Genomic DNA, 15,869 nt, shown 5'->3' on the forward strand with positions numbered 1-15,869 from the left:
TATGGCAATTGGTCAATTGATGGAATAGCCCCATATGCTCAATGCTTTTTTCTTAACTTGCATTCCTTATAGGCAACGATAATCTTCGTTTTAAAGAAAATGCTGTTTCTGACATTTTGTGTATATCTACTGTTTGTATGCTAAAAACTGACGAGTTTAAAGTGATGTTAGACATTTAAGCATGCATAGTTAGTTAACTAGACGGACACTTCAACTCCAGCACCTATGTCAGAGCACACTGAAAGCAGTAAGTTACACTTTGCTCTGGATTCCACTTCTTGGACAGACTATCCAAATTCCATTTGTTTTTCACAAGTTGGTTCTCCTAATACATCCTATATCTACCATGCGAGATTTGATGATTAAATTTTCAAGCAACAGGGTTTTGTAAACGTGAATCAAGTCTCGTTTTGCAATACTGGGAATGAAAATATGTCTCGAGTATAGGATAGAATGATGTGTTAACCTTGGTATATCAGTGCAGTAATAAATTCTGAGATTAAGATGCATTTTATTTCTCATAATGAAAGTTGCATTGCTTGTTTATTAATATATAACTTTTAACAGTCTATACCTAAGGTTCTGTAAACAGAATGCATGATTCCAGTAACATGTCTTGTGAATCGACATACAGCTTAGACCTACAAACATTCTGAAATAAAATTCAGGCTACATGGATGGACATATAATACATCAAGTAGTACACAAGAGTTGGTCATAACCTTGATATATAATGGACGTCATTTAGTTTATAATGTAACATCACTTTACAACAGCAGCATACTGGTGACTTTAAAATATTTTATTCTAACAAGACAATGTTCTGCTAATGATAACTAGGGACATTTCACAAAGCCAGACTGTATTCTTAGAAAACCCATGTTAATGTTGTTTAATAGTCTCATCTTGGTAGCCAATATTTACTGAACAATGATGGTGAAATTGGATTAATTTTGACACTTATAATAAAGATTAACTATTAGGTATGTAGACATAGTTTGAAATTGTAAAAAGAAAATATTTCGCAGTTGACATAGTAATTTTATCCCTTGATCGCAATTTTAATTACAGATGACTACTATATAATAATTTAAGTCTCTATTAGGAACTCTTTTCGAAACCATAACAGGTTTTCTGCTAGCTTATTACATTATTATGCCATTTATATACACGTAAGATTAAACAGTATTAACTACTAATACGACCATCTGACTCAAGACAATAATGAAAAAACTATTAACATTAATGTTGTTGAAATTATAAGTAATAAAGTACTGGCTTTGTGAAACAGAACACAGGAGTTACAGACAGCTACTAATTAATAACAGTGAAAATTGCAGATACCAATCATACATATTTATATATTTTTGGCAACAAATTAATTTAAGTGCCTATGAATGAATACAAATCAAATAATATCTGTACTTTAGTTTGTATCACTTAAAAAAAAGGAAGTGATCTACAATTAAAATTATCTTAGTAATTGATGTCACTGTTCAGCATATCAGTCTATAATAATTCTGTGTTTGGGTAAAGGGAGATGTCATAAAAATGAGTTTTGAGATAAATGAAAATTAAACTTCGGACCCTTATTGAAAATAATTTTCTACACAAAACACATCAAATGCTAGTATTCTTTTGATTTTTGCACACCCACTTGTATAATTTACTTGTGTGCTCATCTGGGGAACAAAATTCTATCTGCACAAAAAAATGACTTAATCCCCTTTACCTGAACATCACAGATATTATACACCGAACACGATTGTACTTCTATAACCTTTTCAAATAAATATATTTTATGTGATATAATAACAATGAAATAAATTAACATTTCATTTTCAAAGAATTCTAAATAATGGATAGTGTTGAAGAAAATATTATACTATATACACTGACCACAACCATAGAAACATACAACTATTATTCCATTATATCCATTTATACCTCATTATTAAGTATGTGAATTTAACTAAGTACCTGTTTCTTTTATTTTATTTCAGAATTTGGGAGAGAGAGCAGTGTTTCTCTGGCAAATTTAAAGGCTGAAGACGTTCTGAAGCAAATCGAAAAAATGTCACAATCTTGTTAATCAGAAATAGTTCTTCTTTTTAGGATGGATTAATGTTTATTGTACCTTACTTGTAGATAAATATATTATGTAATTATTTTCTGTAACAAGTCATAAATGACGAAGATTCTGCATATTCTTGATTCTGCTAATAAAAATATATTGAATCATATATTTAACAATTTGCTTTTTATCTACGAAATTACTATATTTATCGTACTCATTCACACCTACGTACACAGGTAGGTGTGTATGCTGGCAGTCCAAATAGTTCAGGTTTGAAATCCTCCAGGGTACGGAGGACTAATGTTGCTGGACGTTTGCTTTCTTCTGAAATGCTTTCATCTGGCACCATGACAACTTGCATTCCAGCTGCTCTTGCAGCTTTGACGCCATTTGGCGCATCCTCAAATACCAGGCACTGAAATACAACACAATTCATTATATACCAATCAGTAGCAGCCCACGGTTACAAAGGTTGGCAGTTCTGCATGAAAAATAGTGTATTTAGCAAACGCATGCTGTTTATTGCATCTAAATCGGATAACGTGTGTAATTACAGCCCCTTCTCGAAGTTAACTATGCACCCGAAATTGTACTCCAACCATATGCGTGCCCTACCCACTCCGTGCGCTACACCTCTTCCACCTGGTACAACTAGTCACGTAGTGGAGATATGCCACAGATTTGCAATAAAGTATCGTAACTTGACCAGTTTGTGAACATGTTTGTTGCATTATTAAATTTAATTCTTTGGCATAACAGCGCAAGAAATGAGCTGTGGGACACAATACAAATTCTCCATGTTTCACACTCATTACGTTAGCCCTGCCATTAACCAGAACAATTAAATTATGTGGTTCAATTATGACTGAATTTCCGTTAAGCCTATATTCCATTAAGATTGTTTGCACCAAACTTTCAGCGTCATGTTTTGGTGGCAGTGAAGAGAAATGTCCAATAATTTTATTGCTATCCAGCAATTAATTTTGAATTGTTTTCGTAGTTCCTTTGAATTGTGACGAGCCCTATAAATGATCTTTGAAAGTTTAATCTAAACGTGGAGTAAAATCAGTCAAATTTCGAAATCTTCTTATTCGGCAAGTCCTCGCATCGCTAATTCAAATGCGGCACAAAATTTCACACAGTTAATTATTTTAGATAGACCATATCTATTTTTAGAAACATATTCATCTTGTTTCTGAATGTTAATCCAATACGCAGAATCAAGCTGTTAGAATATTTTAATATCTCTAGCAGTGACAGATCTGTTTGACTTGAAATGAGTTTTCAAATTTTCATGCTTTTCTAGTTTTATAAGCCAAATTAACTAAATCCTTCACTCCGGTCTTTGTCCATGTATTTTCTCCTCTAAACAGAATACACGGGTGGGGGAGAAAGCGTTTTCATGAGCGCAGCAAAAAACCAATAGTTTCCATTACACATTTCGGCATTAAAATGACTAGTAGGCTACATGATTTCCTCGACTTTTTCCAGAAATTTTAATATTTAAATTTGGTGTAGGACGTCCTAATTTCTTAAGTTAACGTGCAATTTCTCTTTTAATTTCGAAAAGGGTTGGTCAATTAGGTTTTCATTTCATTCATTTTTAATATAAAATATTTCCTTAGACACACTGACTAATTACATCACACCACCCACAGTACTATAGCACACTGGAACTGTAATGATATGCAGTAGTCCAGAAGCCTATGTGTTCTAACGCAGAGATGAGGGTGTTGACGGTTCTTTTGTGTATTCGGAGAGAGCTGCTTCGGTTGCAGCTCTAATGCAGTCTTATGGGACGGTGAAGAAAACCAGTTTTCTGCTGCCGACTACCCTACGTTGAGCTCCAGGAATTGCTGATCACAGATCCGAAAAGTACACTACAGCTAAAATTCTCGAGCAGCTCAAGGCTCCTACAGACAGTAAAATCTCGAATCGAAGGAGAATGAATTGGAAAAATAAATGAAACAATGCACTAAATTACATAAAAGCACGTTTTGCATTTTTAATTTTACAGGTCCATTTAAATGGCGGTTCTGCAGCTCTGCAGTTCTTATTGTAGAGCCGCCTCTGATACCAATATATGCCAGTGGATCTCAGATTCAAACCCACCTTACACCAATTAACTTAAAAATTTTAAGCACAGTTTCCTCCAATGAGAGGGTTCCAGGGCAAAATTTACTAGACATTCATTGCCCACCTCAAAATTCAGCTCTGGAAGTAGCAAAGTGTGTGACTCCAATGCGTGAGAGTGTGTCTTGTCTTCCATCCGTCCAGCCATTCATATACAGTATTATGCAATTCACAACTGACTGCCACACAGCACTGGTGTTGCCTGTACATGAGAAGCCAATGGCTATTGAGTCAAGTGCGCACTTTTGTGTGGTTAAGACGTGAAATGGCTCAATTTATGTATTCTAATCCACAAAGAGCCCTATGCTGTAGGATCATGGTCTAAGGCAGTGGCTCCCAACCTTTCGAGTGTCACAGAAGCTTTGAAGCTCATTTTTCATGTTTGCGAACCACCAAAATGTTTTGTAAAATTTAGGTTGTATTCTTGTTCCACTCATTAAATAGCGAATTAAATATCCTCAATGAATAGACAGTGATATTAAATTTCAGTTTTGGTTTTTCAGTTTAATCTGAAAATACATAAATAGGCCTACAAAGTTAATCAGTGAAGTTGTTTTATGTTTTATCAGTCTTTGCTGTGAAAAATGAAACCAGTTCTTTGGATTTATCATAAGACCGGAGCAGAAAATATTCACTCATGCAAGTATACTGAAGCAAATGACATTAAATGCAATTTGGAAAATATCTGGACATAAGGGTGGTGCATGCAACCAAGACTGAAACAGGGATGCTTTAGGGAACACGATATTTTAACTTCAAATCAGAAGATCTTTAGTTGAATAAATATACTGTATATGTTTATTTTTCAGTCAATGACCTATCTCATAATATTTAAGGATTTATTTAATGTTTTATGAACGTTTTCGTCACCCAGCGACATCATCAGATAAAACTTTATGAATAGGCAATATTTTAACCTCAAATTTATCAATACATGTACATCAAGCATCAATTATCACTAAATAAAACAGATAAAACAATAAAGTAAGAATAATGAGATGAATTAAAATCTAGATAAAATGTGTGAGAATACAAATATTTACAAAATATATTACGGGTTTTCACTTACATTTTAAGAGTGTGCATATAATTGGTTGTCCACACCTGTGGAGTAATAGCTAGCGCACCTGGCCACGAAACCAGGTGGCCCGATTCCCGGTCGGGGCAAGTTACCTGGTTGAGGTTTTTTCCGGGGTTTTTCCTCAACTCAATATGAGCAAATGCTAGGTAACTTTCAGTGCTGGACCCTGGTCTCATTTCACCGACATTATCACCTTCATCTCATTCAGATGCTTGATAACCTAAGATGTTGATAACGCGTCGTAAAATAACTTACTAAAAAAAAATATATGTATATAATTGATTAATGTAAGTGAAAGCTCGTTTACAATGTGACCCATTTCACCGGCATTATCACCTTCATCTCATTCAGACGCTAAATAACCGAAGATGTTGATAAAACGTCGTAAAATAACCTATTTAAAAAAATACACTGGATTGGATATACAACTTCAGTTTACAATTTATGTTCAATTAGGGTTATTACAATGATTTTGTAGTTTTCAAATTAAGTGGTAAATTGGTAAATTTATAATATGCTGTATGTGTTCTGGTGTTGGTATTATAGGGGATATCGAGATATTTTATGGTTGAAATATATTAAACTGCAACATATGGTTTGTGAAGTACTATGTGGATAGACGTATATAATTCATTTATAATTTAAAATTCATCTACTATTAGGTAGCATTGTTACATGATTAATGCTTCGTAAAACCTTGATATTGTGAGGTGAAAATTTCGTGAGTGTTCGTGTGTTATAATAATATAAATGCATGTAATCAGGCTTACGTTGTTATGTAGAGAAATATAAAATGCTATGATGTCTGGGTATTGTAGAGTGCAAATCAGTGGTATCTAGAAGGAAAAATATATTAAAATATAGTTTATGATATTAGCATTATAGGTGGAGGTCGAGGTATTTTGTAGTTAAGATATATTAAATTAAACATATAATTTTGTGAAGTAGTATGTAAATGGACGTATGTAGTTCATTTGTACTTTAAGAATTCTCTTCCATTGAGGAGTAGTGTTGTGTGGTTTTTGCTTCGTCACCTTTGATGATTGATGTACGACGATTTTGAGTGCTATATCTTGAGTGTCTGAGATGGAATTCACTATTGTATTACTGTACAGATGATTTTGAGTGCTGATATATCTTGAATGTCTGAGATGGAATTCAGTGTTGTAGCTGGTCAGTTGGTGTGTGTGTGTGTGTATGTGTTGATTGAATACGAGCTGGAAGAAGAGTCTCCATCCTTCTCCATATCCACATTTTAAATGCTTCTAGTCGCTTCTATTCACTTCGTCGTAATGTTCATGTTTCTGCCCCATATAATGCTACACTCCACTTAAAGCACTTCACTAGTCTCTTCCTTAGTTCTTTCTCCAGAGGTCCGCAGAAGATGCTCCTTTTTCTATTAAAAGCTTTCTTTGCCATTGCTATCCTGGCTGCAGCTCATGTTACTGCTTAAGTACACCCCAAGTATTTGAAGCTGCCCACTTGCTCTACTGCTTCATTTGGAATTCTTAACTTTACCTTCTTTACTTTTCTTCCTTTGGTCTTCGTCTTGTTGGCATTTATCTACATTCCATACTGCTCAAAGCTGTCATTTAGCTCCAGTAACATATCTCTTAGTATCATCTCTTCTGCTAACAACGCCATATATAACTGTACTAATATAATTATAACTTTTCCTGTAAATTTTCACCTATTAAATCATTTTTTATCCTGTTCATTTTTCTGAGTTTTATAATTGTACTAACCACCAATTTTTTCATTAATAAAAAAAGCCATCGCAAATGAAGTCACGTCTTGATGGAAGACTACTATTAACTACGAATTCAGTAAAATACTGCTTGATACTAAGATTACTTGGAATAAACATACAGAATATGTAACACGAAAAGCTAAAAGGTGTTTATCACTTATAAAACAAATTTCAGGCATGAGATGAGGATGATCAAGAAAAACTCTTACTACTGCTTACAATGTCTATATAAAATTGTGGTGAAGTTTTAATAACAGCAAATTGTAAAAAGATAAAGTCTCCAATCAATTACAGGAGCTGTCAAATCTACTCCAATACCTGCAATGTAGCTAATAGTTCATCAGTCTCCTATTGAATATGAACTAGAAAAGGATGTTATTATTCAATACGAAAAATTGATCAGACTTCCATTTAGCAATTGGGAGCTAAGAAACCTCGTAATTAACTTTAAATCTCAGGAAAGCCTGCAAAAGATATCCTAAAATTACTAGCATTGAAAACTATTCATAGTAGATTTCCTAACAAAGAGTGGTTTCATATTTTGCTGATGGATTCCTAATATCAATCAAAATGGAGCAGGTGCTGGTGTTACATGTCCACTTTTCTCATTTTATAAATAATAAAAAATGGGAGTGTCTCAATCTGCAACAAAATATAATTCCTAAGCATCCAAGGAAAAAATGCAGATTTATCCTTTCAATTACTCACAGGACATAACTGTCTGTCAAAACCACTGTTTGCTCGAATGCATCTGATGGCTGCTTATACTGCCTGCTCATTCAATGGCCAAACATGTAATGTGAATAGGAAGAAATTGCCATTAGATGGCATCTCCTAATGACCTTTCAAATCACTTGTGGATATATGTTCTATGCTTTATGTTTATATTATATGATTAAAATATTACTTTGTTGGCGACTTAATAGCTTCGTTAATCTATTATACAGAGTCTTTCATGAGTAATGAGTCTATCAAAAAATCAACTATTTTGGATAATTTTTTTAAATGATGTTCATCCTTACGAGAAAGAACCTTTCCCGGTGCCGTAGAGTCGATTTAGAAACAAACACACCCTCACCCTGCCGCCAGAGGAAGCTACTTATCCATGTGTAATGTGCATTTGATGCCAACTTAAAATGACCTGAAGTATGGCCTTCTATACGCCAAGGGCTTAAAATGACCTGGAGCATGGCTTTCTATAAGCCAAAGATAATGGCACCCGCCCATTCCTATACACATTGTTGTGATAGACTGGAATGATAAATGCCACGCAACCGCTTAATGTTATTGCAAAAAAGAAAAATTGCTACCTGGTTTGAATATTAAAACAGTATAGTTCAAATTAAGCATTCATTCCGTAGACGAAGTGTTTCCAGGCAGGTGGATCAGTTGCACAGCCCCAATCCGTTGGCCTCTGCAATCACCTGATTTGACTCCCCTGAACTTCGTTTTCTGGGGATTCATCAAGGATCGGGTCTATGCGACTAAGCCACGCACCATTCCTGAATTAGTACAAAAGAAATGAATACACAATACAAATGGTTATGCCTGACATGCTCATCGGAGTCCATGAAGAGTTGATATCTCGCTTACATTTGAAGGGTACACGGGAATAACGATCAATGTCCATTTTAGAAAGTTTCGAGAAAAACCAATTTTAAAGTTTAAGCACTTAGTTATGTGTGTATTTAATAGAAATTGACGTAGTGGAATGTCAAGAACGATGATTTCTTATTACTAGCTAGACCACATGATAGTATTTCCTTTCTTGGGAAAATGTATATAGTACCGATACCATTGATATTAATACTAAATTTAATGCATTTTTCACTACATTTACGAATTATTTCAATGAATGTTTTCCAGTCAAGGTGGTGAAAAAATGTAAAAGTAAAAACACGTGGATAACTCAGGGAATTAAAATATCATGTGCTAGGAAAAGGAATCTATATTTAATGAGTAGGAATAGTGATGATCCTCATGTTCTTAATTACTACAAGAATTACTGTAAAGCTTTGACAAAAGTTATAAAAGATGCAAAGAAAATGTATCTGAATGAAAAAATACAAAATTCAGATAATAAGATTAAAACTATTTGGGATATTATTAAAAATGAAACTAATCGATATTCAAAGAGTGAAAATATTACTGGCATTAAAATCAATGATAGTAAAATAGATAACCCAAAATCAATTGCAAATCATTTTAACGACTTCTATATAAATATTATTCAGAACTTAAACATTCAAGATTGTGCAGAAGATGCTGCACTTGGTTACCTAACTGATGCATTTAACACTGAGTTTTTAGGTCTCAAATTTATTCCCACTACCGCAGCAGAAATCATGCATGTGATAAAACAACTAAAAACAAAATATTCCTCTGGATATGATGAAATTCCAAATAAAGTTCTGAAAGCTTGTTCTGAAATATTATCCCTTCCGTTAAGCTATCTATGCAATTTGTCAATGCAATGTGGTATTTTTCCAGAAAGACTCAAATATTCAATAGTAAAACCAATATACAAAAAGGGAGATAAATGTACTATTGCTAATTACAGACCCATATCATTATTAACAACATTTTCAAAAGTGTTTGAGAAAGTTATGTATAATAGATTATATCATTACCTGGAGTCCAACAATATATTAGTTTTAGAACAGTTTGGATTTAGAAAACAAAAATCGACAGAGAATGCTGCTTTTAGTTTGGTGGATGAAATACTAAATTCATTAAATTCGAAACTACATGTAGGTGGGATTTTTTGTGACTTGGCTAAAGCATTTGATTGTGTAGACCATAGTATATTAGTAAAAAAATTGAAGTTTTATGGCATTAAAGATGAGATGTTGGGTTGGTTTACATCGTACTTATCAAATAGAAAACAAAAAGTAGAAATAAATGTACCAAATAGTCATAAAGTTACTTATTCAGAATTTAGAAATATTAAACATGGTGTTCCGCAGGGGTCAATTTTAGGTCCATTGTTGTTTCTAGCTTATATTAATGATTTAGCCTTGACCATAAACAATTCATCCCATGTAATTTTATTTGCAGATGATACAAGTGTAATTATTTCAAGCAAACAATACGATCATTTTATAAACACTTCTAATACAGTGCTGAATCTAATGAATGAATGGTTCCATGCAAATAAACTAGCACTTAATGTTGATAAAACCAGTGCAGTCAAATTTAGTACACACAATAGTGCTCAGGTTTCCTACAGTATTCGATTAAATGGAACTCATCTCAAAGAATCTATAAGCACAAAGTTTCTTGGATTAGAATTGGATAATCACTTGAACTGGAAAACGCATATAGAATGTATTACTCGTAAATTGAGCTCTGCCTGTTATGCATTAAGATCCTTATCTACTATTGGTGATATAAACTTACTTAAAATGTCATACTTTGCATATTTTCACTCTGTAATGAAATATGGGTTAATATTCTGGGGTAACTCGTCTGAAGCTAAACACGTTTTTGTTTTACAAAAGAAAGCTATAAGAATAATGGCCGGTGTGCATAAAAGGACCTCATGTAAAAATATTTTCCGAAACTTAGAAATCTTGACTTTACCTTGTGAATACATTCTTTCCCTAATGATGCTGTATATTAAGAACCAAGATAAATTCAGTACTAATCAAGACATTCATCATTTTAATACAAGACATAAATCAGATCTTCATCTACCCTCTGTTAGTCTAAGCTGTTTTAAAAAAGGAGTTCGCTATTCATGTATAACAGTCTTCAATGCACTGCCTAATTATCTTAAAGATTTGAAGAACAACGAGAAAAGGTTCAGAAAAGAATTAACCAAATTTCTACATACTCATACCTTCTACACAATTGATGAATTGTTTATGCTTGTGAATTGAATTATTCTACTTAAATGACATGTACAATTTTATATAGCTCAACTAAAATATGTTTTTATATTGACTTAATCTGTTTACTATGTATTGTATTTTTTGTTTAGCATAACTGATGAATTGTATGTACTGTAAATTGAATAGTATACTGTATAGGTCAACTGATGAATTGTTTAAGCTTATAAATTGAATTAATCTACTTCATATGAATTGTATAGCTTAACGAAAATAAGTTTGTAAATTGAACTAATTTGATTGTATATGTTTGTATAGTTTGGCTGATGAATTGTATATGTTCTTAAAATGATTACTAGTCTGTGTAGCTCTACTGATGAATTGTATATAGACCTACTGTAAATTGAATGGTAATATGTATAGCTCAACTGATGAATTGTTTATGATTATAAATTGAATTAATCTATTTGATATTAATTGCACAAATTTGTATAGCTTAATGAAAGTATGCTACTTTGTATTGTATATATTTGTATAGATTTGGCCGATGAATTGTATATGCTTTAAATTGAATAGTAATCTATATAGCTCTACTGATAAATTGTTTGTGTTTGTAATTTGAAGTAGTTTGCATGATATGTATTATCAATTTCTGTATATCACAACTGGTTGAATTGTTTATGCCTTAAATTTAATTAAATTGTTTTGTATTATAATATAGCTCAACTTATGAAGATCGTTTGCGTTTGTAAATTTAATAATCTGATTGGCTATGTATTGTATACTTTTAGTAGAGCCATCGATGTTGCTCAGTCGACAGACTCGCTGGGCTGCTGATCCGGAGCTGCGTTCGGGCTTGGGTTGGATCCCCCTTTGGACTTTGGTTTCTTCGGAGGTTTTCCCCAGCCGTGGGACTGAAGCCGGATGGTCTATAGCGAGTCCTTGGCATCAACCCCTTTGATTTGATTACCCCCTTTGATTTGATTACCTGGTTGGGTTTTTCCGAGGTTTCCCCCACCGAAAAGGCAAATGCCGGGTAATATTTTGGCGAATCCTCGGACCTCATCTCATCTCACTACATCTCGCCAAAATGTAAAAAAAAATGTAAAAAAATTGTACAAAATTGTAAAAATTGCAGAAAATTACTAAATTGTAAAACTATAAAAATTTGTAAAAATTGTAATTGTAATATTGTAAAATGTTGACATGTTCCACATCTTAAAGCTTCATTGCTCATGTAAGATCTATGGAATAAAATAAATGAATGAATGAATGAATGAATCCACTATAAGATAGCAATATTAACTCAATTTCGATTTTTGATGGACCTTGATCGTTTTTCCCGTGTACCCTTCATTTGTGTATTCAGCAGAATGGAAGACATTTTGAAAATTGTACACCATAATTTGTCAACAATTGAAACTGTTTTTACATTTATATTTTTTTAATAAAAGTTTAAAACACTAACCATTCTTTCGTTTAATAACTCTGCCGGCGAGGGGAGGGGGTGTTTGTTTCCAAATCGACTGTACGACACCAGGAAGGGTTCTTTCTCGTGAGGCTGAACATCATTTCAAAAAATTATCCAAAATAATTAATTTTTCGATAGACTTAGTTATGAAAGATTCTGTATTCTTTGCTCTTCAAACAAAAGGAAATACAACATGATATCCATAATTTAGAAGACGAAAGCCTATGAGTTGTTCAGTTACAAGAGCCCCTATGTGACAGAATTAAAAACAGTTTTCAAATTAAAATTGCAAACTAACTATTAGTACGATATTTTATGGAACTTGTAAGGTTAATTAATTATTTTTGTTCTTAAAAAACTACAGAAGACTATGATCTGTTCATATGCTACCAGTTTTTTATGATTTACAAAAAAATATATGAACTTTTCAGATTGGCACTTTTGCAACTAGGCAATTCAACAAAAAAAAAAATGAATTCGTGCCCCAGGAACTTACAGCCTCAGTTCTTATCAAGAAAGGGGTTTCTCTGAACAAGAAAACCGGAAAACTATTTCTGTGTGTAAAAATATTTGAAGAAAATAGGAATTCTTTTTCTTCACTACTTTGTCCATTATGCAGTCCTCAGGAAGAAATCACAATCATCTTCAGCTATGTCCAGCCCTTTTCTTTAAACCCACTGTGTGTGAGAAATATGGAGAACATGAGAGTTAATGGCTTTATCGACAAGAACTCAGCATTAATTAATAAAAACAACATTAAGTTACACTCGAAATAAATGTTGTCGAAGCAACCAAATGACTGAAAATAGTATTGTGACTTTAAACTAGTCTTGTGTGAATAAAATGGTGTTCTTATTATTAAGTGAACCTTACTTCTATCAAAATTTCTGCAATTATTGGGGGAGATCATACACTGCAGTTACTTTCGTGCACTTACTTTTTCTGGATTAGGCTTATCTGGAAATCTTGAAGCACATACAAGAAATATGTCAGGATTTGGTTTTCCCCTCTTTACTTCTGGGTCACTGCTTGCTGTAACGATGTGATGAAACAGAGAGAAGAGTTCCCTGTGCTTTGTCAGCTTCACGTTCACACTCTCCTCAGAGCTGCTGGTGGCCACGGCAATTGGGATCCCATGTGAATGCAAGTGACGCACCAGGCGTTCAGCCCCTGCAACATATACAACATGCAGCACTCGCATTAATGAAAAAACAAACATAAGTATAGCAAGTATATAGTTTCAAATGAAAATATGAAGTTTCATAAGGAAGTCTTGGCCCTGAAAAGACCGATTTGAGAGAACCGTAGTAGACATAATGGTAGGATACTGTTCCCTTAGGAACTGTAAGCAACAGAGTGAGACTTCACGGTAGAAATTCCAAGTATAAACTCTGTGGCTATATGAAGAAACTTCTTGCCATCTAATCTATGAAAGTAACTCATAAAGCCTCAGAAGATAAATGGTTGATACATACAGCCGAAGCAGAGAATATCATGGAAATGAATTATAAGTTTCTACCACTAATTAAGATTTCAGGGTTATACCACAGTCTGGTATATACAGTCACGAAGCTTGAGTTGTTGAGAGTACTAGGAACAATAGACTGTGCCGGTACTATTTCGCATTGTCTGTAATGAGGCGATAGTAGCAATCCTAGTGGTTAGCAACTATCTATGGATGCATATTCCCTACGTATTGAGCTTCGTGACTGTATATACTAGACTGTGGTTATACTTTGTCATTCTGGTGTAAAAGAGATGCACATAATAGGCACATTGAGACTGATATGCTCAAGGATAATTTAAACTGTCTCTAGCTATATTCTATTCATAATAATAAAAACTGTACTAAAACAACTGCCCTCACATAAGCCCGCCATTGGTCCCTATCCTCAGCAAGATCAATCCAGTCTCTACCTTCATATCTCACTTCCTTCAAATCCATTTTTATATTATCCTCCCCGCTACATCTCGGCCTCCCCAAAAGTCTTTTTCCCTCCGACCTCCCAACTAACACTATGTGCATTTCTGGATTCGCCCATTTGTGCTACATGTCCTGTCCATCTCAAACGTCTGGATTTAATGTTCCCAATTATGTTAGGTGAAGAATACAATGCGTGCAGTTCTACGTTGTGTAACTTTCTCCATTCCTCTTTAACTTCATCCCTCTTAGCCCCAAATATTTTTGTAAGCACCTTATTCTCGAACACCTTTAACCTCTTCCTCTCTCAAAGTGACAGTGAAACTGAACAATACTGCACTTAATTTAAAAGAATATACCCACCACATATGCACACGCACTCTCTCCCTCTTTCTCTCTCTTGATACAGTAATGCACCATCAGCAAAAAATTTAATCATAGATGTAATGTAGTGTAATTAATTCTTGTGTCTCATCTTTCATTTTGATTTCCTCGTCATTTTGAAAATTGTTGAATTACTACACACTGTTTCACTGTTCTGTTGAGATCAATAAATCGATGGTGGGTATTATAATGCTCAAATTATATTTATTGAGGCAATGGATTGCCCCAATCCAAACTTCTCTACAGACGAAAAAATAATATTTTGCCATATAGGCTATACCAAAAGCAACCTGTTTTGTAAATGTACTGGAATTACTTGTTTTAGTTTTTCACTTTTTTTAACGAGTCGTTGAGTAAAAAGGAAAAATGCTGTAAAATAAATAACTAGTTAATCTATCAAAATTTCTGAAACTAAATTGTTGTTATAAAAATTGTTCCATAACATTATAAGATATAAGAGCCTATGTTAGAAACCTAAAACTAAAGTTACTACAATTTATTGGACTTAAAAGTCGGTTTCCTAATTATCAGCAATCTGCCAAATGTTTCTCTAAGTTTTACATGATTTCCTAACTCCATATGTTGGTACCGAGTGCGGCAAACAAAGCTTTATCCTGGTAACATAACATGCTCGTTAACTCACTGCTGGGAATTGATAACAAAGAAGGCATAGTAATGCCAGTCTGCAAATAGACACAACTGGATTCTGATTACCGAACAGTGACTGTCAGTTTCGTTGGTGTTCTCACAAGAGCAGTAGTCATAAAATAGCCATGGTTTGCTACATTACTGAACAACGAATATTCATTGTGGAGATCTCTAGAAAAAAAAAAAAAAGAAAGTCATATGTAAAATGTTGGCGCAAATTTCAGCTATATTTTTCGGAAGCTGCCCGACCATCTAAGCAAATATAGCCTTGACTTGTTTAAGAAGTGGTGTGAAACGGGCTTCATTTAAAACAATAAAAAATATGATATGCAAAGAGAATCCTCACAGAAAATCTTGACGATATTCAAGTCTGAAGTCAGATATTCAAGATACTTAGTATGCAATGATATGTTTTACGATGATTCACAATGCTTAAGTTTTATCAGCATAAAGCATCAGTATGCTGCCTGCCAGAGAACAGAGAATTGGTGGTGAGCAAGCACATTAACAGGTCAAGTTTTGTTTGCCGCACTCTGAATAAGTATAGAAATAGAGCTTCAAGTATGAAAGGTTT

At 33.7% G+C, this 15,869-nt stretch overlaps 1 protein-coding gene across 3 annotated transcripts in view; it reads right to left on the reverse strand.

The window, feature by feature from the left end:
* Positions 1–491: 491 nt before the first annotated feature.
* The window catches only part of LOC138696157 (pseudouridine-5'-phosphatase-like), a 51,302-nt gene continuing 35,924 nt past the window's right edge, over positions 492–15,869 (reverse strand). For all 3 annotated transcript variants that reach the window (XM_069820730.1, XM_069820729.1, XM_069820731.1), the window contains exons 3-4: positions 13,280–13,512; positions 492–2,492 (exon numbers count right to left, since the gene is read on the reverse strand). In XM_069820730.1, coding sequence (XP_069676831.1) covers positions 2,292–2,492; positions 13,280–13,512 — 434 coding nt within the window. In that variant the 3' untranslated portion in view covers positions 492–2,291. The remainder of the gene's footprint in view (positions 2,493–13,279; positions 13,513–15,869) is intronic.

This window comes from Periplaneta americana, chromosome 3, assembly GCF_040183065.1.
Source record: "Periplaneta americana isolate PAMFEO1 chromosome 3, P.americana_PAMFEO1_priV1, whole genome shotgun sequence".
Taxonomy (NCBI): domain Eukaryota; kingdom Metazoa; phylum Arthropoda; class Insecta; order Blattodea; family Blattidae; genus Periplaneta; species Periplaneta americana.